We start from the raw sequence: 25,217 nt of genomic DNA, 5'->3' as shown, positions 1-25,217 counted from the left end.
ATGGACAACGAATCGCAATATTCAGGGTACTCGTACAAATCGGGGCACTCGCGCAGTTCCAGGAAGCCCAGGTGAGCTGGCCAGATGGGCTGAGTTTGGGGCAGGTGGAGGAGGTAACACGGGGACGGTCCTGGAAAGATCTGGAGAACCTCGGTAGAAGGTTCAGCAAGGGACAAAAGGTGGGCAGAAAGGAACTTGATATAAATGGGATGCCTTGCCTCCAGAAGTTGTGGGTGCTCCATCTCTGGAGGTTTTGAAGAAGAGATTGGACAGGCACATGTCTGAAATGGTATCAGGTCTTCTGCTTGAGCAGGGGGTTGGACTAGAAGACCTCGAAAGTCCCTTCTGCCCTATGAATAGATTAGATAGATAGATAGATAGATAGATAGATAGATAGATAGATAGATGATAGATAGATAGATAGATAAGATAAGATAAGATAAGATAAGATAAGATAAGATAGATTGATTAGCTTTCATCTCAAGAGTTGTGGATGCTCCATCACTGGAGATTTTCAAGAAAAGATTGGGCAGTCACTTGTCCAGGATGGTCACCAACTTTTTGGACCTCAGGGAACACTAAATTCATACTTTTAAATCCTGCGGACCATTAATATGAATTTTCTAAGAAGATAAATAGTATTTTATTGCAATATAAAAAAATTGCAAATATTTTTTCTGTGGACCACCGAAATTTCCTCATGGACCACCAGTTGGTGACCACCGGCCTAGGGCCTTCTGCTAGAGCAGGGGTCTGGTCTAGAAGACTTCCAAGATCCCTTCCCATTCGGGCATTCTTTTCTGCCGTTAAACATGGTTTGTTGCGAGGGGTCCTTGGTGATCTCTGTGCTTGGTTGTTTTCTTGCTAATGTTTCATTACCCAAACTAAGTAACATCATCAGCGCTGGAAGGGAGAAAGGTATACAGAGAGGAGGAGGAGGAGGAGGAAGAGGACTGGGGGTCCTTGGTGCTCTCTGAGGGGTCCTTTCTTGCAGACATTTCATGACCCAACTAGGTAACGTCATCCGTTCTAGTTGGTGATGTTATCTGGTTGGGTCATGAAAAGTCTGCAAGAAAACAACCAAGGACCCCTCAGAGAGCACCAGAGACCTCTTGTTTCAACCCTGAGCGACAAATATTCTCCTTTGTGGGTGTTGTTTGCTAACGCTAGAATGGCCAGCACCTTCTGAAATGGATAAATTAACAATGGAGATCAAAGGAAGAGAAGACTCGGATTATTATAAAGTGTTGAATAGGTTTTATACATGGTTGGAAAACAGAAATCAAATTAAGAAATAAGAATATAAAGTGAAATCAGATATTAACATACTGGATATAAATATAAATAATGATCCTGCTAACAAAACAGTTAATTATGAATATTTAAAAATAAAGAGAAGGAGCGGGAGGATAAAAGCTAAGAGTAAAGACAAAAGTCGATGCAGAAAGTTGTAAAATTGTATATATCTGTTGTTAGTATTGTACACTGCTCAAAAAAATAAAGGGAAGACAAGCAGAAGACACCGGAGATCTGAATGAATGAAATAGCCTTATTAAATCCTTTGTTCGTTACATACAGTAGTTTTGTGTTCCCTTTAATTGTTTGAGCAGTGTATAAACTACTGTATGTAAAGAACAAAGGATTTAATAAGGCTATTTCATTCATTCAGATCTCGGAGGTCTTCTGCTTGTCTTCCCTTTATTTTTTTGAGCAGTGTATTTTAACGTCTGGTGTACATGTGTTTTTGTTTTTTGTTTTTGTCTCTTGATTTCTTTTGCTATTGTGTGCTTGGTTTTAAAATGTAAAATACTCAATAAAAAATATTTTTTTTTAAAAAAATCAAAATTTGGATGCCAGAGAACTGGAAGTCTGTGCTGCCACCTAGTGATGGACTGGAACGCTGCAGTCTGGATTTGGTGGCCCTCAGCCAAGGGACAGCATAACTTAATTCTGTTTGGACATTTCCCCCATTTCCCACAGGTCACCCAGAGACCCTCCAAGAATCAGTTAATTCTTGAGGGCCGAAGGAAGAAGCCTAGAATTTAAGCTCTAGAGGCGTGTTTTTCAATCTCCCAAAACTTTAAAATACTTCCGTTCCCAGAATCCCTCTGCCTGCTGGTCCCTGTTTGAAGCCCCTACATCTTAAACGTTGCTGAGATTGAGAAATGGGTGGTTGCAGAGCATAGATTTGTGTAGAGGTTGTGAGTTCTTTGTGCCGAATTGGACAATGGATTGTGGCGCTGGAGGCTTCATGCTCCTCTGCAATAAGGATTCCAGTCAAATGGCATTATATTTGGGAACCTTACCTGCCGTATTTTTTGGACTATAAGATGCACTTTTGTGTCTCCCAAAAGGGGATGAAAATGTCTGTGCGTCTTATAGACTGAATATTGCCAAAGCCCCACCCACCCGCCAGCCCTTCTTTGGCCTCCGCATGCCCAGTTTTGGGCCCTTTTTTCAGCCCGTTTTTTCCAGGGCTGTGGAGTCGGGAGATAAATGTTCCGACTCCGACTCCTCAGTTTTTTGTACTTCTGACTCCGACTCTGACTCCAGGTACCCAAAATTTCCTTCGACTCCGACTCCGACTCCACAGCACTGGTTTTTTCAAAAAAAAAAAAAAAAAAAAAAAAAAGAGGCCAAAAAGCCCCCCAAACGGACCAAAAAACCTCAAAAATGAGCCATAAAAGCCCTGAAAACAGGCTGAAAAAAGGCTAGAAAAGGGCCCAAAAAAAGGGCCAAAAAATGGGGTGCACAGAGGCTAAAAACTTTTTGTTGTTGTTTTCCTCTTCTAAATTTAGGTGCATCTCATCAGGTGTGTCTTATAGTCTGAAAAATATGGTAAATCAGAAAGGCTGATTTAAGGACCTGTGATTTATGGCCGAATCTGGTGTGAAGCTCAAGAGATTGATTGCCAGTTCAATGGCTCTAAAGTTTGGAGACTCCTGGGGTTTAGTGTGACATTTAATCCCGGTTGTCCTGGATTCGAATTCTTTGCCGTATGACTCCATGCAAGGGATGCCCCCAAGCCCCCTTTTTATCCTGTGTTTGTGGATAATTTAAGGAAGACTTTTTGCTGTCTGGTGGTGAAAAGGAGGAAAAAAAAAACTGTGGCAGAGGCTGTAAAATAGGATGATAGGTAGTCCTCAACTTATGACCACAATTGAGCCTTAAATTTCTGTTGCTAAATGAGACACTTGATAAGTGAGTTCCGCCCCATTTTATAACCTTTTTTTTTTACAACAGTTGCTAAGTGAATCATTCCAGTTGTCAAGTTAATAACATGGTTGTTAAGTGAATCTGGCTTCCCCATTGAATTTGCTTGTCCGAAGGTTGCAAAAGGGGATCACATGATCCCGGGACACTGCCACCGTCACAAATATGAGTTACTTGCCAAGCAGCCGAATTTGGATCACGTGACCGTGGGGATGCTGCAGTAGTCATTAATTGTGAAAAAGTCACCTCCTTCAGTGCCGTTGTAACTTCAAAACAGTCACTAAACAAAGTGTCGTATATCGAGGACTGCCTGTGTGCAAGATCCCTGCCTTCCGGTTTCCACGGAGCAACTGGGTAGGGAGAAGATGGGTATTGCAATGCTTGTGACTTGAGCCAGCCCCCCCTAACTCTCAGGACCCCCCCCCTCCTTGCCCCACAGAGACCGCCGAGAGCGGCACCGCTCCAAGAGTCGAGATGGGAGCCGGGGGGACAAATCGGTCACCATCCAGGCTCCTGGGGAGCCCCTGCTGGACAACGAGTCGACCCGAGGGGACGAAAGGGTGAGTGGGCAGACAGGCCTGGAGCCGGCTTGGAGGCTCGCTCTTGCCTCCTGGGGGAGGGGGAGGGGAAGGGGGGGTTGGGCCTCCCCAGGGATGAAATGAAAGGGTCTCTTGGAGGAATTTGGGGAGGCTTCCCTACATGGGGGTATTTCCGGCATGGGCTTAAGGGGGGAAGCAGGAAGGACAAATGGCAGCACTTCTTGTGTCTATGAGGTGTTGAATTCTGCTTGTCTGTCTCCGTCCATCCATCCATCCATCCAATTTCTACAGCCAGCCAGCTGTCCATCCATCCTATTTTTTATCCACCCACCCACCTATCTATTCTCTCTCTCTCTCTCTCTCTCTCTCTCTCTCTCTCTCTCTCTCTCTCATATCTCTCCATCATCCACTGTGGGGTGGGGGGGGGGACAGAGGCCGACTGGAGGGGCTGCAGGGCTGCTGGGGTCCCTGCGTGGTGCCATGGACAGATCCTTTGCAACCGCAGAGGGCAGCTCTCCTGTCCAGAAGACTCCCCTTCTGTTTCACTATCGACTTCACTAAACCCCCTTTGACCCCCCGACGTGGCCTTTGTTTCCCGGCAGGACGACAACTGGGGCGAGACGACCACTGTGGTGACCGGCACATCGGAGCACAGCATTTCTCACGATGACATCACACGCATCACCAAGGACATGGAGGACAGCGCCCACCTGGACTGTTCCCGCCACCTGGGGGTCTCGCTGGCGGGGGCCCTGGCCCTGCTCTCCTTCCTGACCCCCATCGCGTTCATGCTGCTGCCCCAGCTGCTGTGGGGGGAGCAGCTGAGCCCCTGCGGGACCCCCTGCGAGGGCCTCTTCATCTCGGTGGCCTTCAAGCTGCTCATCCTTCTGCTGGGCAGCTGGGCGCTCTTCTTCCGCCGCCCCAAGGCCTTCCTGCCGCGCATCTTCGTCTTCCGCGCTCTCCTGATGGTGCTGGTCTTCCTCCTGGTGGCCTCCTACTGGCTCTTCTACGGCGTTCGCATCCTGGACTCCCGCGACACCAACTACCAGGGCATTGTCCAGTATGCCGTCTCGCTGGTGGACGCCCTGCTCTTTGTCCACTACCTGGCCGTGGTCTTACTGGAGCTGCGCCAGCTCCAGCCCCACTTCACCCTCAAGGTGGTGCGCTCCACCGATGGGGCCAGCCGCTTCTACAACGTGGGGCACCTCAGGTAAGGGTGGTGGAGGGTCAGAGGGGCTTGGGGGTATCTCGTTGTGGTCAGGGACAGGCGGGGCGGCTGATGGAAGCCCCCTCTTGCAATTGAGCGATGGGGATTTTGTCAATGCCGATGGTGCTCAAGTGGTCCTCCAGAGGTTTCTGGATTAGAACCCAAGATGCTTACGACTAGCTTCTGCCATCCAGTCGTTCTAGTTCTACAGGTAGTCCTCAACTTACAACAGTTCGTTTAGTGACAAGTTACAACAGCACTGGAAAAAGGGACTTAATACCATTTTTCACACTTTGAGACTGTTGTAGCATCTCCACGATCACCTGATTTACATTCCGATACTTAGCAACTGACTCACATTTTATTATTATTATTATTATTATTATTATTATTATTATTATTATTATTATTATTATTTATTAAATTTCTATACCGCCCTTCTCCCGAAGGACTCAGGGCGATGATTAAAATACATACAATATGAAAATTAAAATAATTTAAAACATAATTAAATCAATTTGGCTTCCCCAATTTAAAACCCCTTACCCATAAAACTTTTAAGCCAGCCTGGCTTGCTGAAATAGAAAAGTCTTCAGGGCCCGGCGGAAAGTATGGAGGTCCGGGATCAGTCATATCCCTGGGGGTAGCTCGTTCCAGAGGGCGGGTGCCCCCACGAGAATGCTCTCCCCCTGGGGGCCGCCAGTCGACATTGTTTGACCGACGGCACCCTGAGGAGACCCTCTCTGTGGGAGCGTATTGGCCAGTGAGAGGTTATCGGTGGCAGAAGGTGGTCTTGTAGATATCCAGGCCCTAAGCCATGGAGCGTTTTAAAGATGAGAACCAATACCTTGAAGCGCGTGGTTGTGAAAATGGCAGTCACAGTTGGGCAATCAAGTTTCTGCCTCTACGTTAGAGGACATTTGTAGCACACCTTGGCATTTCTGACCACATACTGTGTATAGCCTGCAGAAATCTCCCAGTTTTCAGATTTTCATGTGACAGAGTGGGAAATTTACCACATTATTATTATTATTTATTATTTATTGAATTTATATACCGCCCTACTCCCGAAGGACTCAGGCCGGTGAACAGCCAAAAGATAAAATACATATAATACAAATGTTAAAAAATCATTTAAAATACAATTTAATAATTTGGCCCAGAAAACAAATTTAAAACACCCCAAATTATAAGACAAATTTAAAATTTAAAAAACAGTTTAAAAGAAAAGTTAGGCCAGGCCAGCCTGCTGGAATAGGAATGTTTTGAGGGCACGGCGGAAAGCCCGCAGATCCGGGATCCTCCGTATCTCCAGGGGGAGCACGTTCCAGATGGCAGGTGCCCCTACAGAGAAGGCTCTCCCTCTGGGGGCTGCCAGTCGACACTGTTTGACCGACGGCACCCTGAGAAGCCCCTCTCTATGGGAGCGTACTGGTCGGTGAGAGGCTATTGGTAGCAGAAGGCGGTCTCGTAGATACCCCGGTCCAATGCCATGGAGCGCTCTAAAGGTGGTAACCAAAACCTTGAAGCGCACCCGGAAGACCACCGGGAGCCAGTGCAGCTCGCGCAGGAGGGGGTCACATGGGAGCGCCACGTCGCTCCCATAACACCTGCGCGGCCGCATTCTGGACCAGCTGGAGCCTCCGGGTGCTCCTCAAGGGGAGCCCCAAGTAGAGAGCATGAGTGGAGAGCCCTTCCATTAGCTCCAAATATTAATATTTATGAAATGTAAGTATGCATGCATTTCATTACTTGTTTTTTTTTTGTTTTTTTTTTTTTCTTCTTTTTTTTTTTTTATTCTTTTTTTTTTATTGCAAAAGTTTTACAATTACATTTTCACCCCTTTTTTCACCCCCCCACCTCCCTCCCCAAACTTCCCATCCACCCTAACCCTCCCTAACCCTCCCCCCCCAGACTTCCCTATTACATACTCATAACTAATAACACTAATATATAAACCTGAACCCATCCCTCCCCCTATATAATTTTTCCTCTTTGTCTCTTTACATAAAAATATTTCTAATACATTATTTTCAAATAAAAGCTATTTGATACTTTCTGGTTTGGTATTTGTTCTGAACATATTCTATCCACCTTTTCCATTCCCATTCGTAAGTCTCTTGTGAACAATCTTTTAGATACGCTGAAATCTTCGCCATCTCTGCAAAGCTGGCCATCTTCAAAGTCCATTCCTCGATAGTAGGCAAAGCTTCATTCTTCCAATATTTACCTATCAACAATCTAGCTGCTGTTATCATATACAATATTAGTTTTATTTCACCCCGTGTAAAACCCTTAACTATACCCAATAAAAACAATTGTGGAGAAAATTGAATTTTTTTCTTCAAAACATTCTGCATGACCCACCAAATTTTTATCCAAAAAGCCTTAACTTTCCTACAGGTCCACCAAACATGATAATATGTAGCATCTACACAATCACATCTCCAACATTTTGGCTGAACATTAGGGTACATACATGACAACTTTTTAGGATCTAAATGCCATCTATAAAACATTTTATAAAAATTTTCTCTCAGGTTTTGCGACTGTGTAAATTTAACATTCTGAACCCAAATTTTTTCCCAAGTTTCCAGCATCACTGGTTCTTCAAAATTCTGTGCCCACTTAATCATACAATCTTTAACTAATTCCGTTTCTGAATCTCTTTCTAACAAAACATTATAAAGCCTTTTAATATGCATTGGACCTTTCTCTCTTATATGTCTAACCAATTCTTCCTCATGCAACATAATACCAGTTTTTTGGTCCTCTTTCCATCTCATTTGTAATTGATTATATTGTAACCAGGTTAAATTAATCCCTTCGTCCAACAGTGTCTGCAATGTCTTCAGCTGCCATCTGCCCGCATCTGTAAAAAGAACCTCTTTGTATAAAAACCCCCCGAGTGACATTATATTTGTATTCCACAAGGTATGACCAAGATCCAGCCATAGCGGTATTTTATAATCCCATTTGAGTCGGTGCTTCTTCCAAACTCTCATCAAAGAATCTCTGAGTATATGACTTTTAAATACTTTATCAACTTTATCATCATAAAATAAGTAAGCATGCCATCCAAATTCAAGATCAAAACTTTCTGCATTCAATATTCCAGCCTTTTTATTTCCAAACCAGTCACTTGTTAAAGTTAAAGCTGCTGCATCATAATATAACTGTAGGTTTGGGAGTTTAAGGCCTCCTCTTTCTGGAACATCTTGCATAATTTTCAATTTCACTCTCGGCTTTTTCTCGTTCCAGACAAACTTATTCACACCAGACTGCCAGACTTTCAGTTGTTTATCACTTTTAAGCACCGGAATCATTTGAAACAAAAACAGAAATCTTGGCAAAATATTCATCTTAACTGCTGCTATTCTTCCAAGTAAAGACAGTTGCAGCTTTTTCCAGGTCTCCATGTCTTTCTGAACCTCTCGCCACAACACCTCGTAATTATTTTGAAACAATTTCATATTTGATTCTGCAACCTGAATTCCAAGATATTTTACCTTAGGTACAATTTCAAAACCTGCCCTCCTTTCAAGCTCATGTTTACGATCTTGTGTCATATTCTTAACTATCATTTTAGTCTTTTTTGAGTTCAGTTTAAAACCTGAAACTCTACCATAGTCTTGTATAATGTCGTTCATCAGGATTATTGATTCCATTGGTTGTGATAGGGTAACAACCAGATCATCTGCAAATGCCTTTATTCTATAATCCTCTTGCCTTATCACTATACCTTTCAAGATTTTTGAGTCCCGTATTATATTTAGCAAGACTTCCAATGTTAATATAAATAAAAGTGGGGACAACGGACATCCCTGTCTTGTTCCTTTTTCAATTTTAAACTCTGTCGTCAAACTTCCATTAATAATAATCTGTGCTTTTTGCTCTTGATAAATTGCTGAAATCGCCTGTATAAATTGGTCCCCAAAGCCCATCTTTTTTAAAGTCTTTAGTAGAAAGTTCCAATCCACTCTATCAAAGGCTTTCTCCGCATCCAAGAAAACCAGCACTGCAGAAATCTGTTTATTCTTATCAAGATATTCCAATAAGTCTATTACTTGCCTTACATTATCCTTCATATATCTGCCCTCAATAAATCCCGCTTGGTCCTCATGAATCACTTTTTGAATTACTGGCATCAACCTGTTGGCTAATACCTTCGCATAAATTTTATAGTCTGTATTCAAAAGAGATATTGGTCTGTAGTTCTCTGGTTTTTTAGGACCAACTTGTTCCTTTGGTATCAAAGATATATAAGCAGTTGTCCAAGATGGGGGTATTTTACCCCCTTGTTGAATATTACAAAATAAATCTCTAAGTTGTTCCACCATTTCAGCTTGTAAAGTTTTGTAATACACTGCTGTCAAACCATCCGTGCCAGGCGCTTTAGCTGTTTTTAGCTGCTTAATTGCTGCTATTATCTCCTCCACTGTTATAGGGTAATTCATTCTTTCCTTTTGTTGATCAGTAATTTTTGTAATTCTCTTATCCTTTAAATATTTTTCTATAAGTCCATTCTGCACCTCTTCTTTGGCATATAATTTAGTATAATAATCCACAAAAGCTTCTTTAATTAATTTTTGTTGAAAAATTTCTTTCCCTCCAATGTCAATACTATCAATAGTCCGTATACTTTGTTTTTTCCTCAGTGTGTAAGCCAACCATCTGCCCGGTTTATTAGCATTGCAAAATGTATTATGCTTTGCGTATTGTAAACTTGTTGCAACTTGTTCCGCCATAAGCATTTGAAATTGGTCTTTCAAAAGTTTTATAGCACTTCTTATTCTTTCATCTGTTGGGTTTTTAATAAGTAACTGTTCCTTATTCTTTATTTCCATTTCCAACTCAGATCTTTTCTTTTGTCGGAACAGTCTGTGTTTAGAATTCATGTAGATAAGTACCCCTCTCATATAAGCTTTACTAGCGTCCCAAACAATTTCAATTGGGGTACCTTTATTCAAATTTATTTCAAAAAATTCTTTCAAATGCTTTTTAAGTTCTATTGTATTTTTTTCATATCTAAACAAGTTCTCATTTAATCTCCAAGAACGTCTCTCAACCTTATCCATCTCAATTTCTATCCATACAGGGCTATGGTCAGTCAAAGTTCTTGGAAAAATCTTTGTTCTTTTTGTCTTAATAAGTAAATCATTTGACAACAGAATAAAATCAATCCTAGAAAAGGATCTATGTCTATCGGAAAAAAAAGTGTAATCCAATTCATTCGGATTATGTATTCTCCAAACATCTTTTAGTTCCATATCTTCTTTCATATCAAAAAAAGTCTGCGGTAGTCTAATTCTAGACTTTGCCAAGCTCTTTTTATCTAATTTAGAATCAATTACTCCATTCCAGTCACCCATAAATAAAATAGATCTATAGTCCCATTGCAATATTTTAGTATGTAACATCTTGTAAAAACAATCCTGTTGTTGGTTAGGAGCATAAATTCCAATCAAAAGAATTTGACCATTTGCTGTAAGCAATTCAATTGCTACAAACCTACCATCTTGATCTACTTCTATAATTTTTGCTGTTAATTTTTTATTTACATAAATAACCACACCATTCTTTTTCTGCGAAGTTGAAGATATATAATGCACTCCTAATTTTGAATTTATCAAATATTTCTGATCTTGAGTTGTAATATGTGTTTCTTGTAAGCAAATTATATCATTATTAAATTGTTTCAAATATGTAAATATTTTCTTCCTTTTCTGTGCTGAATTCAACCCATTAACATTCCAAGATAAACACTTAAGGGTCATCGGCCTGTTTCTGGAGCGCAGAGCAAAATATTTGAAGTTCATCCAAAAGCTTCGATCTTGCTCCTCCCATAGCTCCACTCTCTTGTGGGGTACTCTTAGCTGCCATCTTGTCTTGTCTTTCCTGTTGTTGTTGTTGCTTTTGTTTAAGTAGCTTGGATTGAGCTCTAGTTATACGTTGATCTTTAACTTCAGTCAGCTGAATCAAATCCAAAATTGGAGAAGAATCCAGCAAGGGCTCACTCAGAAAACCTCCTTCTGCACCTTGCACATTTTCTAATTCTTGCTTGGGCTGTTCTCCTTAATCTCCAAAACTGTAGATGTACGTGGAGATGGTGTTCTTTCCTTAAGAATAGTACTATAAAAATGTTGTGCCTTCTCCACGGTATTCAATCGATATCCTTCTCCCTTATATCTAAAAATTATCCCAGCTGGTGCATCCCACCGGAAGGGTATCTGTAAGTCTTTCAGTTCCTTAACAAGAAAACCAAACTCTTTTCTAGCTTTCAGCATTTTAGGAGGTAATTCTTTAAAAATTACAAGTCGTGAGCCCCCCACTTCTACAGAGGTGTGAAAAGATTTTTGGAGGATTTCATTTCTAATTTCTCTCTCAGTAAAGTATATGACCACATCTCTAGGCAATTGTCTTTGTCTGGCCACCCAAGAGTTGACTCTGTAAATTTTATCTATTTTGTGAAATACCAAATCAGGGTTAACTTGTAAGATCTTAGCCAGGGCTTCAGAGCAAACTTGTCTCAAATCCTGTCTCTCCTCCTCTCGAATTCCCCGAAGCCGTATGGCAAATTCCATCGCCCGGAATTGTATCATGACAATCTCATCTTCAATTCTCTGCATTTTATTATCAGCTTCTTCAATTTTATAGTCATTATCTTTCATCCTAACATTAACTTCTAATTTGAGTTCTTCAACTTTAAAATCAACTTTCCCAATAAAATTTGCCAGGCCAGACGCCACTTCTGATATTTTTTTGGTCACCATATTTTGATTCTGCTTCACCATATCTTTAACTTCATTAATTTCCTGCAGAAATTCCTCATGTGATTTTTGAAGTTTATGATCTATTTCCTGTTGAGATTCTTGAAATTTTTCATCCAAAGTTTTAGCAATAAAATCTTTTAAATCTCCCACATCAAGTTCTTTTTTCTGAGTTTGTAGTTGTTGAGCAGGGGGAAGTTGCGTTTGATGTTTGTGTGTGGGGGATCCCCCCCCTGATGCCTTCCCTTCCTGCTTCTTTGAAGCCATTGTGCCACGTAGGCTAATTTTTCTAAAGAGGGAAGTTCTTTTTCCTTTCCCTCTTCCACAAAAGCTTCTAAAAAAGTCCCCCAAATTTAGTCAAATAAAACTGAAGTAAAGCAAAGTCAAATTTTAGCAAAAAGAAATGTTTTCCTTTAGGTAAGACAACTTTGTAGCAACTTTTCAACTTTGTAGCAAAGCAGAGAGGCTTCACAAATCCACTTTCACTAGCTCGTTAACTCAAGCGCTGGACGCCATATTTTTTCCAAATCACTTTCACTCGCTCACTTTCTCTTGATTTAAAAAGTCAATAAAGCACTAATACTTGCAATTTTCAGGTTTCTGGATTCAAGTTGGTATTTCCGCTATTTGTTAGAATTAGTTCCTCTCACTTTAAGAGTTTGCTGCTGTCGGCTTGTTCTGCTGAAGGCAGAATCGTCCCACGCCGCCCGGAGTCTCCGCAGGTTGGAAGGGAGCCGCTCCTGTTTTCACCCCCAGAAACAATTCCCTGGGGGGGTTACAGGGGCTCAACCTGTGCCCTGCTGTCTCTGCTCCTGCAATCTTCAAGATTTCGGAGTTTTCGAGCCGCTCCTCGTTCGCGGGGCGGCTCTACAGGCGGCGGGGCTGGCGGTCTTAGAAAATCACCGCCGTCGCCGAAGCTTCATGCATTTCATTCTAGCCCCAGAGCAGTGGTAAAATCCAGCAGGTTCTGACAGGTTCTGGAGAACCTGGAATGGAAATTTTGACAGTTCGGAGGACCGGCAAATACCATCTCTGGCTGGCCCCAGAGTGGGGAGGGAATGGAGATATTGCAGTATCCTTCCCCTGCCATGCCCACCAAGCCATGCCCACCAAGCCACACCACACCCACCAAGCCACGCCCACAGAACCAGTAGTAAAAAAATTTGGATTTCACCACTGGTCAGAGGGGTGGATCTGCCCTTCGGAAGCTCCATTTCGGCCTGCAACGTGCAGGACAAATGTTGCAGAGCTTCTGCGGTTGGTTGTAAGGGCAGACAACTGCCGTGATGCTGCAAGATTTGTAGTTTCGGGAGTTATTTGCAAATGCTAGGGGACGCTTACCACGTAACTTCGAATGTTCACTAAGGGACCGTTCGTAAACCGGGAATTACCTGTATTGTGCTATGTAACTGGATCCTTCGGTGATTGCTCCGGTTACCTTGTTGTGTCCAACTAACGCTGGATCTAACGCTTCCTTCTCTGCAGCATCCAGAGAGTCGCCGTGTGGATCCTGGAGAATTATTACCACGATTTCCCCGTCTACAACCCGGCTCTGCTCAACCTGCCCAAGTCGGTTCTGTCTAAGAAAATGTCTGGCTTCAAGGTCTACTCGCTTGGCGAGGGTAAGCGTTGGCAGCCCCTTCTGAAGCGGCAGCTTCGATCTTCCATCCACGGGAGCCAAGAACTGTCTTTCCTCCGGCTCTCAAGCTCGGCTTCCAAGAGGCAGAGGCTTCAACCAGATCTCCTGGAGATCTAACTTGATTGCTGGGTTCTTGGACCGGGGTGACCGTGATCTGGGTCAAAATCACATTTATTTATTTATTTATTTATTTATTTATTTATTTATTTATTTATTTATTTATTTATTTATTTATTTATTTAATTTTTATACTGCCCCCTCTCCCGAAGGACTCGGGGTGGTGAACAGCCAAGATTAAAAAACATATAATATAAACATTAAAATACATTTAAAAGAAAAATTAAATCCAAAATGGCTCTATAACCCTATAATTAAAACAAATTTAAAATTTCCACATTTAAAAGGGGGAAGATTTAGGCCAGGCCGGCTTGATGAAATAGAAGAGTCTTAAGCGTGCGACGGAAGGTGCGCAGATCCGGGATCCTCCGTATGTCCGGGGGGAGCTCGTTCCAGATCGTAGGTGCCCCCACAGAGAAGGCTCTCCCCCTAGGGGCCGACAGCCGGCATTGTTTGGCCGACGACACCTGGAGGAGCCCCTCTCTATGGGAGCGTACTGGCCGGTGGGAGGCTATTGGTGGTAGCAGGCGGTCCCGTAAATAACCAGGTCCTAAGCCATGGAGCGCTTTAAAGGTGATAACCAGAACCTTGAAGCGTACCCGGAAGACCACTGGGAGCCAGTGCAGCTCGCGCAGGAGAGGTGTTACATGGGAACTCCATGTCGCTCCCATAACCACCCGCACGGCCGCACTCTGCGCCAGTTGGAGCCTCCGAGTGCACCTCAAGGGGAGCCCCACGTAGAGAGCGTTGCAATAGTCCAGCCGAGAGGTAATGAGGGCATGAGTGACTGTACGTAGGGAGTCCCGATCTAGAAAGGGACGCAACTGGCGGATCAGGCGAACCTGATGAAAAATCCTCCCGGTCACGGCCATCAAATGCTCTTCTAAAGACAGCCATGAATCCAGGAGGATGCCCAAGTTGCGAGCCCTATCCGTGGGGGCCAATGATTTGCCCCCAATAGTCAGCGATGGCACCAGCTGACTATATCGGGACGTTGGAAACCACAGCCACTCAGTCTTGGATGGGTTGAGCCTGAGCCTGTTCCTCCCCATCCAGATCCGTACGGCCTCCAGGCACTGGGACATCACTTCAAGGGCATCGTTGGGGTGGTCCAGGGTGGAGATGTACAGCTGGGTGTCGTCAGCGTACTGATGATACTTCACCCCGAAACCACGGATGATCTCGCCCAGCAGCTTTACATAAATGTTGAACAAAAGGGGCGAGAGGACCGATCCCTGCGGCACCCCACATATAAGGGGCTTCAGGGTCGACCTCTGTCCCCTGTCAACACAGACTGCGACCGGTCAGAGAGAAAGGAGGAGAACCACCTTAGTACGGTGCCTCCCACACCCAACTCTTCCAACCGGTGCAGCGTGATACCATGGTCGATGGTATCAAAAGCCGCTGAGAGATCTAACAGGACCAGGACAGAGGAGCAACCCCTGTCCCGAGCCCTCCAGAGATCATCAACCAATGGACCAATGCCGTTTCTGTGCTGTACCCAGGCCTGAAACCCGACTGGAACGGATCCAGATACGATGCTTCATCCAAGTACCGGGGAAGCTGTCCCGCAACCACACTCTCAACAACCTTCGCTACAAAACGAAGGTTGGAGACTGGACGATAATTAGCCAATATTGCCGGGTCCAGGGAAGGCTTCTTGAGGAGGGGCCTCACCACCGCCTCCTTAAGGGCAGCGGGGAAGACACCCTCACCCAGTGAAGCATTTATAATCCCCTGGAGCCAGCCTCGCGTCACCTCCCGGGAAGCCAGCACTAACCAGGAGGGACACGGGTCCAACAAACATGTGGTCGCATTCAGTCTACCCAGAATCCTGTCCACGTCATCTGGGGTCACAGGATCAAACTCATCCCAGATAACAGTCTCAAGACCTGCCTCCGTCACCCCCGCTGGATCTACCCAGTCAGAGTCCAGACCTTCCCGAATCTGAGTGATTTTGTCATGCAGATACTGAACAAAATCCTCGGCTCTTCCCTCCAAGGGGTCCTCCCGCGCTTCCTGGTGGAGCAGGGAGCGGGTCACCCTAAACAGGGCGGCCGGGCGATCATCTGATGACGCAATAAGAGCAGCAAAATGAGCACATTTTGCTGCTTTTATCGCCACTAAGTAATTCCTAATATGAGATCTTACCAGTGTCCGGTCCGATTCAGAAAGACTAGCCCTCCAACTACTCTCTAGGCGTCTTTTCCGGCGCTTCATCTCCCTCAGCTCCTCGGTAAACCAAGGAGCCAGGCGAGATCGGCGCCGGGTCAGAGGCCGCAAAGGCACGACTCGATCCAGAGCTCCAGCGGCCGCCCTATCCCACGTGGCCACTAGGTCTCCAGCCGAGGCGTGAGCCAGAACCTCAGGAATTGGCCCAAGCTCCGTCTGGAACCTATCAGGTTCCATCAGGCGCCTGGGGCGGTACCATCTTATCGGTTCCGCCTCCCTGCGGCGGGGTGCCGCGGTTCGAAGGTCAAGGTGAAGGAGAGAGTGATCCGACCATGACAAGGGCTCAATGACTATGTCCCCTATCTCAAGATCACTCAACCACTGTCCAGAGACAAAAACCAGGTCCAGTGTGTTTCCCCCTGTGTGCGTAGGGTCATGAATTAGCTGGGTCAGGTCCATGGCCATCATGAAAGCCATGAACTCCCGAGCCACCTCAGACGCCTCACCCACGGACGGCAGGTTGAAATCCCCCATGACCATAAGTCTGGGGGTATCAACCGCCACCGCGGCGATAACGTTGAGTAGCTCGGGCAGGGCTGCTGCCACGTGGCAGGGAGCCAGGTACGTGATCAGCAAGCCCATCTGAACCCCATGGCCCCACTTCACAAGGAGGGACTCACAACCGGCCGTCTGAGGTACAGTGGTCTCCCTCGGCCTAAGGCCTTCTCTAATAATAACCGCTACTCCCCCGCCCCTCCCCTGTGACCTCGGCTGATGAAATGCATGGAAGCCTGGTGGGCACATTTCTACCAGAGGGACTCCTCCCTCCGGGCCCAACCAAGTCTCCGTAATACCCGCCAGGTCCGCTCCCCCCTCCTGAACAAGATCACAGATGAGGGGGGCTTTATTTACTACGGACCTGGCATTGCACAGCATCAGACGAAGGCCCGGGCCGTGAGGGTCTGTGCAACCTGGAGAAAGGGTGGAGCCTTGGGGGCCGGAGCACCCTACCACTTGGAGACAGCGGGTGCGTGCTCCCTTAACATGATATGGCCCCCTGCTCCGGCCATATCTACCCCTCCCACTCACAGTACTGATAGTAAAGACACAGTCTGGACAAGCTCGACCCCCCCCCCATTGCCCCCGGATTCCCTCACCCACCCTGCCGCACGTCATGGCCGGGCCCGACCCTCCCCTTGGTGGGTTATCCCCCAAACCCACAACCCTAGTTCCAATCCCACCCCCTTCCCCCCTCCCCAAATCCCTTAAAAAATTAGACAAAGACAATTTTAAAAAAGCATGCCACATGAAGTGTTGTTAATACCACTTTATAAGGCCTTGGTAAGGCCACACCTGGAATACTGCATACCATATTCCGTAATACAAAAAAATAAAATAAAATAAAATAAAAATTTGCGACTCTAAAACATATGAAAAATGGTTACAGGAACTGGGTATGGGAAATTTTGAGCAGTTCGGAGAACCAGCAAATACTTCCTCTGGCTGGCCCCAGAGTGGGGAGGGAATGGGGATTTTGCAGTATCCTTCCCCTGCCACACCCACCAAGCCACGCCCACAGAACCGGTAGTAAAAAAAATTGGATTTTACCACTGGGCTAGGGGTGATACGATACCAGTCTTTTAATATCTGAGGGGCTGCCACAAAGAAGCGGGGCTCAACCTACCCTGATAATAAGCCCAATCGGGTTTTTGAGCGCATGTGTTAAAATAAGCCCCCCCCCCCCCAAAATAAGCCCTCCCCGAAAATATTTAAATGTATGTGCAGCCGGTCCCCGCCATTTCCTCTGGTTAGGGTTAGGAAGATAGAGCTGGAAATCAGGTAAGACAGCAAGAGGAGTCACATCTTGCTCCATGCACCCCAAAATAATAAGACCTCCCCAAAAATAAGGCTAAGCGGTTATTTTGGGGTTCAAAAAATATAAGACAGGGTCTTATTTTTGGGGAAACACGGTATTCTCCAAAGCACCTGAAGGCAGGACAAGAAGCAACGGATGGGAAGACATCAAGGAGAGAAGCAACTTATTAGAACTAAGGAGGAATTTCCTTAACAGTGAGAAGAATTAACCCCTGGGACAGCTTCTCTCCAGAGGTTGTGGGTGCATCACTGGAGGCTTCTTAAAAAACTGGACAGCCATTTGTCTGAAATGGTATAGAGAAGGGGGTTGGACTAGAAGACCTCCAGAGTCCCTTCCGTCTCTGTTATTCTGCTGACATCCCAAGCCTGGCACCCACTAGATGTCTTTGACGATGCTAATTCCGAAGTTCCCAGCTACCGGTGAGATAATCTCAGCTTGTTTAGGGGGTGCCAGGTTGGGGGCAGGCTGTGCTGATGCCTGTGAGGACTGAATGCCAATCCAGGGTGCCAGCCTGTGCCAGCATGGTTCCTGCGTTCTTGCTTCTCTTGTGTAAAAGGTAGCTTAGATGGGCAGCTGATCTCCCCGGCTGGGTAGAAATGTTGATTGTTTGATTGCTTTAGACCTCAACCTGGGCAGTTTCAAGATGTGTGGTCTTTAACTCCCAGAATTCCCCAGCCACCATGTCCGTCCTTCTTCCACCCACCCCCCTTCCAGATTAAACATGGACTGGTTCTTTGGGTGTTCACCTGGGGATTTATCCATATGCTGTGGGGCTAAAGCAGAGGTCTTCAAACTTGGTGGTTTTAAGACTTGTGGACTTCAACTCCCAGAATTCTCCAGCCAGCATAGGAGTCGAAGTCTGGGATTCTGGGAGTTGAAGTCCACAAGTCTTAAAGCTGCCAAGTTTGAAGACCGTTCGTTTAACAATGGTTTGAAAATATGATGGCCTCAGAAAAAGCGACTTAGTTCACATCCTCAAAGTTATGACAGTTGCAGCACCCCTGCAAATCATGTGATCACAATTTGGGCAGTTGGCAAACCGGCTTGCATTTAGGGCAGTTGCAGTGCCTTGTAGTCACATGATCGCAATTTGTGATCTTCCTGGCAGGTGTCCTACAAGCTTAAGTCAATGGATCATCCCAACTGGACTTTCTGGTTTTTTTCTTTTGAAGACGTTTCGCTTCTCATCCAAGGAGCTTCTTCAGCTCTGACTAGGATGGAGGGGAATAGAAGGATTTATATTCCTTGCAGACAACTGGCCATTTGCATCCTTTGAGAGGGTCGTTGAGGCCACTTGGAGGTTTATCCGTGTCCTCAGGGTCACCTGAGTGGTGCAAATGATTCCTGTAGTCTGCAATTTTTCCTCTGGAAATCCATTCCTACTCCCACCTCATTCCAGGGGGGTCCATCCCAAATTGAAAAAGCACCTTTGGGACAGCCATGATCTAGATGACTGAGAATCTCTACAGTCAGTGGGGGGAACCACTTAACGATGGTGGTAAAATGGTCGTAAATTTGTGTCTGAGACAATGCCTGATTAACTACTTGCATTGTTTAATTCTCAGTTGTGGGTCATGAATCAAAGTTGGCTGGGGAATTCTGAGAGTTGAAGTCCAAACATCTTGCACTGCTATCTTTCAGAAATGGTGTAGGGTCTCCTGCTTTGGACCGGGATGGGAGTGGGGGGTGGGGTCGGACTAGATGACCTACAAGGTCCCTTCCAACTGTGTGTGAATCTTCAAGCTGCCAAGGTTGAGAAACGCTGATTTAGACTATGAAATGGAGACTAGGGTGACCCAGGTTTTCTTTTTTGGTTGCTTGTATTTTTCAGCAAGGATGGGGACAACTGCTAGGCATGTTATTCCCCACCAATGTTTAGCAAAGAGACAGACTCTTCCTTTAGAGTCATCAGGATGGAAGGGACCTTAGAGGTCTTCTAGTCCAGCCCTCTGCTGGATTGATGGTGTTTATGACCCTCCACTTTGAGGAGGTTTGAGAGGCGCCTCAATAACTCCATTGGTCCAGAAGCTAAAAATTATTGGAATAAAATGAAGACATGGTTGGAAGAAATGACACAACAACGTATTGATTTAAAACCAGAGCTGTTCCTACTGGGTATCCTTCCAGAGAAAACTAGCAAAGAAAATACCTATTTGATTATACATGTAATAACAGCTGCAAGGATTGGATTGTCTTTGCACAAAATTGGAAAGCAGAGAAAATACCTGTGGAAGGAGAAGTAATTAAAAAAAAAATAGACTGTGCAGAAATGAATAGATTAACTTTGATGATTAAAGAAAGAGAGGATTTAGAATACTTTAAGATATGGGATCATTGGTTAGAAAAGAGATATAGATAAGTAAATCAATAGTTATGTATTTTTGGAGATAGGTTGTAATAGATTGGGTGATAATGAAGACAGAAGAAACAACAAAAAGATGAAGTTATGGAGAAAACACCAAGATGTGACATGGAAGGAATGATGTATTAAATGTTTGTCTATAAAATAAAAAAACAACAACCTTAAAATAACTCCATTGGTCTTCCCTCTCTCCTCCCTCCAGAGAACACAACCAACAACTCAACCAGCCAATCGCGGGCTGTTATCGCTGCAGCTGCCCGGAGGCGGGACAATAGCCACAACGAGTACTACTACGAGGAAGCAGAACATGAGCGCCGGGTGCGAAAGCGGCGAGCCAGGTGGGTTCCCTCAAAAGGGACCGTGTGTGTGTGCGTATGGGTGTCTTTCCCAGCTGGGAAAAAAACCAGGCTCAGGTTCCCGCAGAGGGAGGATTCCTGGCGGCTGAAATCGGACCCTTGTGGTTGTGTGAATTCTTGAGTTGGTTTGGGAGAAAAATCCTCGGATCAGCTCTGCTTTCAAGGAATGGCCGAATTGGTTTTGGAGGTTTCTCATTTATTTCTTTATGAAATTTATTTGCTGCCCGTCTCTTATCCAATGACCCCAAGTGTTAATTGGCTTCGGCTTTAGAATTATTTGGAAAACTGTGGGGCCCTTGGTTTTTTGCTTGCAGACGTTTCCTTACCCAACTAGTGACTGGTTGCTGCTAGCACTGATGAAGTTACCATATTTTTCGGAGTATAAGTACTGCAATGCTCTCTACTTGGGGCTGCCCTTGAAGACCACTCGGAGACTTCAGCTGGTACAGAATGCAGTCGCGCGGGTTGTGATGGGAGGATCCCGAGACTCCCATGTTACACCTCTCCTGCGCGACTTGCATTGGCTGCCGGTTGCCCTCCGAGTGAGATTCAAGGTGCTGGTGATGACCTATAAAGCCCTACATGGCTTAGGCCCAGGATACCTGTCGGACCATCTGCAACCAGCAACAGCTCCCCATCGCGTTCTCACAGGGAGGGTCCACCCAGGGTGCCGTCGGCTAGACAATGTCGGCTGGCAACCCCCAGAGGTAGAGCTTTCTCTATGGGCGCACCCACCCTCTGGAATCAACTCCCCCGGGGGCTCCGGTTGGCCCCTGACCTTCGCAGTTTCCGCCACGAACTAAAAACATGGCTGTTTAAATTGCCCAGCCTGGACTGATGGGGTTTTGATTTTTAATGTATTTTAATATGCGTTTAATATGTATTTTAACATGTTTCTTACTTGGATTGAGATTGTATATCTTAATTGTTGTGAGCCGCCCTGAGTCCTATGGAGATAGGGCAGCATACAAATCTAATTAAAATAAATAAATAAATAAAATAAGGCGCACCTTAATTTTTGGGGAGGAAAATAAGAAAAAAGCTGATTGGCGGGTGGCTCAGCCTCCCGGAATACCCCCAATCAGCTGTTCCCAGAGGTGAATTTTAGCAACAGGTTTGTTGGTTATAAGCTCTGTGCCTTGCTTTTTTTTTCAGCCTCTAAAACTTCTAAAACTGTTTCAGAAAAAACGTTTTTTCCTGCCTCTGAAAGCTTCTGAAACAGCTTCAGAAAAAAAGCCTCTCTGTTTGGAGGCTTCTTTTCTGAAGCTTCGTTTCTGATGCTTTTTTCAGCCTCTGAAACCTCCGTTTGAGAAGCTGGGCGGGGTTACATTTGGAATATAAGACGCACCCAGATTTTTCACCCTCTTTTTGGGGGGAAAAAGGTGCATCTTATACTCCGAAAAATATGGTACCTAGTTGGGTCATGAAATGTCTACAAGAAAACAACCAAGCTCAGAGAGCACCAAGGACCCCTCAGTCCTCCTCCTCCACAAGCCCCACTTCCTTCTAACACTGATAATGTTACCTAGCTGGGTATTGAAATGTCTGCAAAAAAAACCCCAACCAACCTTAGAGAGCAGCAATGATTTTACAGTTCAAAGCTAAGCTGCAAATATTCTCTTTTTATCCATTTGGAAAACAGATTCAGCCTTGGCTGAAATGGCTGCTATGCTTCTGAGCTTCACGCAGGCTGCCGTCCTGAGTAATAGGATTAACATTAAGATTAGGAGAGTTGTAATGGGCTTTCCACATCCCAGTTGTAAGCACCCGGTAAGCAGATTAGAATGCAGAAATACACATTGTACTGTCAAATCTGGAAATCCTGGTGGGGTGCAAATTGGAGGGTGAAGTAAATCCAGGTAATCTGTTAGAGAAGTTAGGGGAAAGATTGTCCTCCCTCAGCATCCTCCTCTCTTCATTCTTCTCTTCCTCTTGTTTTGGGGGCCCTTTACTTCTTCCCTCTGCTGGCAAAACTTCAAATCGGATTTTGTGAATGCGTGTGCCATGGTGAGCAGTTTAGTCTGTGCCGAAGGTGGATTTCCATCCTGGTTGGTCCTTGAGGTAGGGGTGGGGATGCTTTGGAGATCGTGGCTTGCTATGACGAGGTCCCCGTCTCTGCAGGTTGGTGGTGGCTGTGGAAGAGGCCTTCACACACATCAAGCGGCTCCAGGAAGAGGACCAGAAGAACCCGCGGGAGATCATGGACCCCCGGGAGGCCGCCCAGGCCATCTTCGCCTCCATGGCCCGGGCCATGCAGAAGTACCTGCGCACCACCAAACAGCAGCCGTACCACACCATGGAGAGCATCCTTCAGCATCTGGAGTTCTGCATCACCCACGACATGACGCCCAAGGTAGCCGAGGGGGGAGGTGGGGACGGGAGGGGGAACCGGGACTGCAGGGAGCAGCTGGTGGTTCCCATCGCAGGTCCTCTGCTCTGGTTGGATTACTCTGCAGAAAGACGGTCAGCCTTATCCAGGGAGGCCATAGAGGAAACCCGCCCAGTTAAGCTAATTCTACCTTTATTGTAAGGCATTAAACATTAAACAGAATCTTTCAAGTCTGAAAGGACAAATCTCCCGCTTTCATCTTTATATGAAAACAAAACAAATCAGACTTTAAAAATCAGAAGATGGGATTATTTCGAGCTCCGGCCGATGGCTCAGTGCCTGATGGTGCTGTTGATGTAGGATTCCAAAATAAATATGGTTTCATCCACTTGATTTTCACTGGCATCGATCCTTGAATAAAAAAAGAAAATACAATTAAGATCAAGGGAGGTCCTAATACCACTTTATAAGGTCTTAGTAAGGCCACACCCAGAGTCCTGCATCCAGTTTTGGTTGTTACACTATAAAAAAGACATTGAGACTCTAGAAAAAGTGCAGAGAAGAGCAACCAGGATGATGGGGGGACTGGAGGCTCAAACATACAATGGACGGTTGCAGGAACTGGGCCTGGCTAGTCTAGGGAAGAGAAGGACCAAGGGAGACATATTAGCAGTCTTCCAATATTTGAGGGGCTGCCCCAGAGAGGAGGAAGGGGGTCAGGCTATTTTCCAAAGCCCCTGAAGGCCAGACAAGGAATAACGGATGGAAACTGATCAAGGAGAGATTCAACCTGGAAATAAGGAGGAATTTCCTGACAGTGAGAACAGAAGTTGCCTTCGGAAGTTGTGGGAGCTTCATCACTGGAGGCTTTCAAGAAGAGACTGGACTGCCACCTGTCAGAAATGTAGGGTCTCCTGCTTGGGTGAGGGGTTGGACTACATGACCTACAAGGTCCCTTGTGGTCCAGTTGATCTTGGGGATTGCTTTTTGGAGTTTTCTTCCAAAAAAAGAAGAGTATTTGATAGGTTCTGGGGTGCTCCTTGCTTCTTTAGTGATAGGAGGGGGAGGAGGAGGCAGATTTTCAAATCAATTCGGCTGCTCCTTGTGCCATCTGACAGTCTGAGATCAAATGCTCTTGAACATGGAGGTTCAAATGGGATAGGATAGTGAACGGTCCTGAATTTGGAACTGTTGCGGAGTCAGTATTTTTGGCTTCTTAGTTTTGGTTTAATTTTTTTCTGTTGGGGCAAATAGTCCGTGACTTACGCCCAGTCTCCTCACTTAATGACTATTGCAGCGTCCCCTCGGTCACACAATCCCCATTTGGACCTTCCCAGGGTTCTTCTGACAAGCAGAGTTAATGGGGAGCTGAATTCACTGAACGACCATGGCCAAAAGGTCATAAAATTGGGTGAGGTCAGGTTGACAAATCACTTAATGACTGCATCGCTTAGCAGTGGAAATTTCTGCCCCAATTGTGGTTGTAAATTGAGGACTTAACCTTTATTTCATTTTGGCTGGTTTCTGAATTCTTCTGTGCATTTTAAAAGGCAATTCTGTGCAAGAAATTTTCTGGAAAAATCTGTTCAAATTAAATTTGACTTTATCAGACAGCACGGAGATTTCAGCCAGAGATAGAGCACACATATTTTAAAATAGTTGACCTCGTATCGGCTGTAAAGTCAGTATCTGATTTAACTCTCACGTTGTTTTAAAACCACCCAAGGCTGAGATTAGCAGCCGGGTGCTCCCGGGCACCAGGGAATCCACAGCGCCACCAGGGGGCGCCCAAGGACCTAATCAAAAGAGCGTTAAATGGATAATATTTAACTCGAGTCGATTTGATAAATCAGTTCTTAGCAGGTCCTTCATTTTAAATAATATTGTTGGTGTTACTATTACAGGTAATCCTCAACTTAACAACAGTTCATTTACTGACTTTGGTTTAGCATTACCCCTTTGAATTGCAAACTTTTCTCGTAAACCACTGTTTGTTACCCTTAAAGTCAGGCTGACCGGCTCTTCTCTCCGTCCGTCTTTGCAGGCCTTCCTGGAGCGCTACCTGACCGCAGGGCCCACTATCCAGTACCACAAGGACCGCTGGCTGGCCAAGCAGTGGACTCTGGTCAGCGAGGAGCCCGTGACCAATGGGCTGAAAGACGGGGTGGTCTTTGTCCTGAAGCGCCATGACTTCAGCCTCGTGGTCAGCACCAAAAAGATCCCCTTTTTTAAGCTCTCCGAGGAGTTTGTGGACCCCAAATCACACAAGTTTGTCATGCGGCTGCAATCGGAGACCTCGGTGTGACCCACGGCGGAGCCGAGGGGCTTGAATGCCAGGGAAGGCGGTTCCCCGCCAGGAGGAGGCAATGGCCTGGCGCCAGCCTGCGTCTCTCGGGTTTGAGAGGGTTCCTGGGCTCGGTGGAAGACCCTCTTGGGGCGCCTGCCTCACCACCTCCATGCCAGAGCTTCCCCCTCCTTCCCCCCCTCCTTTGTGGCCCCAACTGAGGGGAAGGTAAGGGGCCCGCTCTTCCTTCCTTCCTTCCTTCCTTCCTTCCTTCCTTCCTTCCTTCCTTCCTTCCTTCCTCTCCCTCCCGCCCTCCCCCCCCCTCATTCTCCTTCTCTCTTTCTTTTTCTTTC

The 25,217-nt window shown here is 45.6% G+C and overlaps 1 protein-coding gene across 2 annotated transcripts; it reads left to right on the top strand.

Annotated features, from left to right (window-relative positions):
• On the top strand, positions 1 to 25,217 carry VANGL2 (VANGL planar cell polarity protein 2). 2 transcript variants are annotated; one of them, XM_070950861.1, is made up of 7 exons: positions 1 to 71; positions 3,653 to 3,773; positions 4,355 to 4,962; positions 13,215 to 13,345; positions 20,098 to 20,233; positions 22,373 to 22,604; positions 24,625 to 25,217. In XM_070950861.1, the coding sequence occupies exons 1-7, from the start codon at positions 1 to 3 to the stop codon at positions 24,883 to 24,885; spliced, it is 1,560 nt and encodes a 519-aa protein (XP_070806962.1). In that variant the 3' UTR covers positions 24,886 to 25,217. The 2 variants fall into 2 exon arrangements, with proteins under 2 accessions (XP_070806962.1, XP_070806961.1); XM_070950860.1 differs by having other exon boundaries at positions 13,215 to 13,351.

This window comes from Pituophis catenifer, unplaced genomic scaffold (genome assembly GCF_029215685.1).
Source record: "Pituophis catenifer annectens isolate HBS135680 unplaced genomic scaffold, rPitCat1.0.hap2 SCAF_10, whole genome shotgun sequence".
NCBI lineage: Eukaryota > Metazoa > Chordata > Lepidosauria > Squamata > Colubridae > Pituophis > Pituophis catenifer.
The sequence above is the reverse complement of the archived record's forward strand: the minus strand, read 5'-3'. Positions and strand labels throughout refer to the sequence as shown.

Bases quoted from the DNA above. Each gene is read 5' to 3' on its own strand.
- VANGL2 (XM_070950860.1), top strand. From the start codon at position 1: ATGGACAACGAATCGCAATATTCAGGGTACTCGTACAAATCGGGGCAC. The intron at 20,234-22,372 runs GTGGGTTCCCTC...CCGTCTCTGCAG, and splicing joins GTGCGAAAGCGGCGAGCCAG to GTTGGTGGTGGCTGTGGAAG. The intron at 22,605-24,624 runs GTAGCCGAGGGG...CCGTCTTTGCAG, and splicing joins CCCACGACATGACGCCCAAG to GCCTTCCTGGAGCGCTACCT.